General features: G+C 41.8%; 2 protein-coding genes across 4 annotated transcripts in view; both read left to right on the top strand.

Moving 5' to 3' along the window:
- Positions 1 to 3234, top strand: part of LOC108625579 (intracellular protein transport protein USO1) — a 44144-nt gene that overhangs the window by 19906 nt on the left and 21004 nt on the right. The window lies entirely within an intron of this gene.
- Pits (Protein interacting with Ttk69 and Sin3A) overlaps positions 1366 to 3234 on the top strand; it is a 12693-nt gene continuing 10824 nt past the window's right edge. The window contains exon 1 of the mRNA XM_018025797.2: positions 1366 to 2956. Within this exon, the coding sequence (XP_017881286.1) occupies positions 2239 to 2956 (718 nt within the window). The 5' untranslated portion in view covers positions 1366 to 2238. The remainder of the gene's footprint in view (positions 2957 to 3234) is intronic.

The following is a 3234-nucleotide window of genomic DNA, read 5'->3' as shown; positions in this document are numbered from 1 at the left end:
TCTAGACATATTTGAATAATACTCACGTATAATTTAAAAATGAATAAATATTGTAGGTACCTACAACATTTTAACTTGTAAATTGTATCGTTCGTTATGTCATTTCAATAAATTTTGTTAAAATATTATAAAATTTAGAATTTCGTATTGTTAGAATATTTGTGATAATTTCTCATGTTAAATGTAGTTGTATAATTAAATTATAACATATTTGCCCTATGATATTTTGATGAACAAGGAAAAATCATGTTTTTTCATGTTAGTAATACGATAGCGAGACATTTCGTTAAACAAATTGTTAAATTTTTAAGCGAAACGATGAACAGTGATTATGATAACGTATATAGATTGAAATCGTTGAAACGGCGACGTTAAGATTGTCGCATAAAAACAACCTCACGTGAAAAGATGATCGTTTGCACGATTTGATATAAAATCGATTTTGTATGAAACAATAAAAATGGAAAAGAATTATTAATCAAATGATCAAGGATAAATTGTATTATTCTCCATAAATTAGTAGTAGATCGCAAGCGCTTCTAAATTGCACATGTTATGTAACGTTAGTTAAAATGTACTGTTAATTACTTTAAAAACAGTACAGTGCATAAAACTGTATACACTAGAAACAGTTTTGAGATAGTAACTCGTATGCGTATGTTTCTATGTACCATACTACATTAAGTAAGTACATTAACAAACATCAAACACAATTAGAGCGTAATCGGATTTTAGATTTCAGTTCATATTCTCTTAATTAAACCGACGAGAACGTAATGTAGCTGCCTGTCTTACTGTATGACGTTTAGACTCCAAAGGAATTAAAAATTGTGCATTATCGAATGAATATGATACTGATTGGCTTAATAATTATGTACAATCAATTATTAATGATATTATTCGTTATTATACAGATAAATTCTTATTCAATCCAATCCAACAAAAATAGCAAATGCATAACATCAATTTAAACAGTAATCGCCAATTTGACTCGCGACCATTCGTAAGTTTTTATCCATGTTTAGTGATACCGAAGAGTGTGCAGTTCGTTAACAGCATTTTCTCGAGTGTCAAGTGGACCTCTCGTTGCAAGAAACAGGGAATGGGGTATGGGTGGTGGGCAGCAGGCACCGAGCGAGTGCGCGCGCGTGTCGTCTATCGTTATCTTTTTTTCTCGGCCCTTTCTCTATCTTTCTTGCACCTACGTGCTCTCGCTCGGAGTACGTTCGCGCTCGAAGCCCCGGTCGCTGACTACGTATCCCCTCGACAGCCGGACGACGATGCGCATGCGCTGCTGCGCGATTATGACGTCATGTGCCATGACGCCACTACACCCGATTGGCGGAGCGCGTCGTAGCAGTCGTTGTGTCGTCGTCGTCGTCGTTGTGACTTTTTAGACGACTGAGGGACGAAGCGGGGTTAATGGTAGTTTCGAGACCGGCGAGGGGGAAGAGAGCGACACCCGTAGCTCCGCTTTGCCGCCGCATTCTCGAGCGTTCGTCTCCGTTCGTCTCCTCGTACGGCAACCAAGCGAGCGAGTGCACGTCGTCGTGTCGCGCGCATACCATTATTTCGTGTCTCGTGTTCAACCTAGAATACGGTTTCTCGAGTATACGCGTTCATCGGTCAGCTAGCTATACGTAAGCGGTGTGTCGGTATCCAATGGCGGTTACATCTTGAAGCTCCTGTGATTAACGTGCAAACGGATTTTATTGGGAGGCTAAAGTTTGTGGTAAAAATATCTGGCGTCCGAGTAACATGCTCTTCTTTTTCTCACTGTTCCGCCTTTACGGCGCATTTCTCATCGTTCCCACGATTTTTCATGCTACGATAAATTGAATACGTGTTGTTCACTGAAATCCCGAAGCAAATAATAATTCGCGACGAACCTTCTGTCGAGCTTCGCCGATCCATGGAGTTTGAATTGTAACACTCGTGGAAAGGAAACGTGAAAGACCTGGTGAGAAGAGTAATACTCGAGTGATTTCTTGTGAGTGGAGTTGAATTTTGCCTTCAGTGTTTTTAGCTCACTGAGACTAACGTTCATAGTCTCCTGTGCCGAATATGCAATAAAACTTCGACACTGTGCTGCGTTGTTTCGATAATAGTGCTTGTGAGAGAAAACATAGAAACAGCATAACAGTAGACAGTGCGAAAAGTGGATGTGAGTGATTCACTGTGTGGTATATTGCGTGACGACGACGACTCGGCGGAATATCAACGAAGTCGAACGACAAAATGATGGGGAAGAGGACGCAATGCTATCTGTGCGATCTGCCCAGGATGCCCTGGGCGATGATCACGGAATTCTCAGAACCCGTGTGCCGCGGTTGTGTGAATTACGAGGGTGCCGACAGGATAGACGCGGTATTGGAATCTGCTAAACAGATGAAAAAGGCACACGGTTTTCACGAGGCAAGATCCTCATCGTCCAAGGCGTACAGAACATCCGGACACACCGAACACAACGGCGGTACCAATTTGGACGTTCTGCCCATACAGAACACCGGGCAGAACCATTCGAGACATCATAATATCACCGGTTACTCTCAGCTTCATCATCGAAACTCCATCACAGAGTTCAACTCTGGTACATCGAGGCAGCAGATATCTCGGCAACACGAGGACACGCACGAACAAATCGCAAACGGCATGAGGAGTAATAACGTGAGAATACCGAACGCCCACTTAACCGCGGTGGCACATCACGTGAATCTCAGCCACAACAGAGGTATCGCACAACTCAAGCGGGGTATTTCCACTATCGACGAGGACGAGCACGTGGAGAAGAAGCTATCGTTGGAGGAACAGCATACAGTCAGGCCGCCATTGACTAGGGGCGACTCTTTGCCAGCTGTTAGCTTGGCAGTCAACTATATTCAGGATCGTCTAAGCAAGGAAAAGCATCCTGTGAGAGCAACCAGTTTCGAAACGGCCACTACGTTCAAAGCTAATGGTACGCTAAATATTCGGATGACATGATGAAGGTTTACGACTCGTGTTGCAAACAGATTTCCGGCTTTAAATCTGCAGAATTCCTTGTAATTCATCATTTTCGATCAAATACTATTCTTGGAACTTCCCGGGAATTTGTTGAATCAACACACGATTTTTCCGGAAACTGAGATTATTTTTATACATAACAGGAGTCGGAGCTATACTTTTATTTCTACAATATCGATCGTAATTGGAAACATATTACATACCCTTCCTAATCTCTAATATATTTACAGT

This window comes from Ceratina calcarata, unplaced genomic scaffold (assembly GCF_001652005.2).
Source record: "Ceratina calcarata isolate Rehan_Ccalc_2016 unplaced genomic scaffold, ASM165200v1 scaffold368.2, whole genome shotgun sequence".
Lineage (NCBI taxonomy): Eukaryota > Metazoa > Arthropoda > Insecta > Hymenoptera > Apidae > Ceratina > Ceratina calcarata.
Note: the sequence above shows the minus strand (reverse complement) of the source record. Positions and strands in the feature narration are given on the sequence as shown.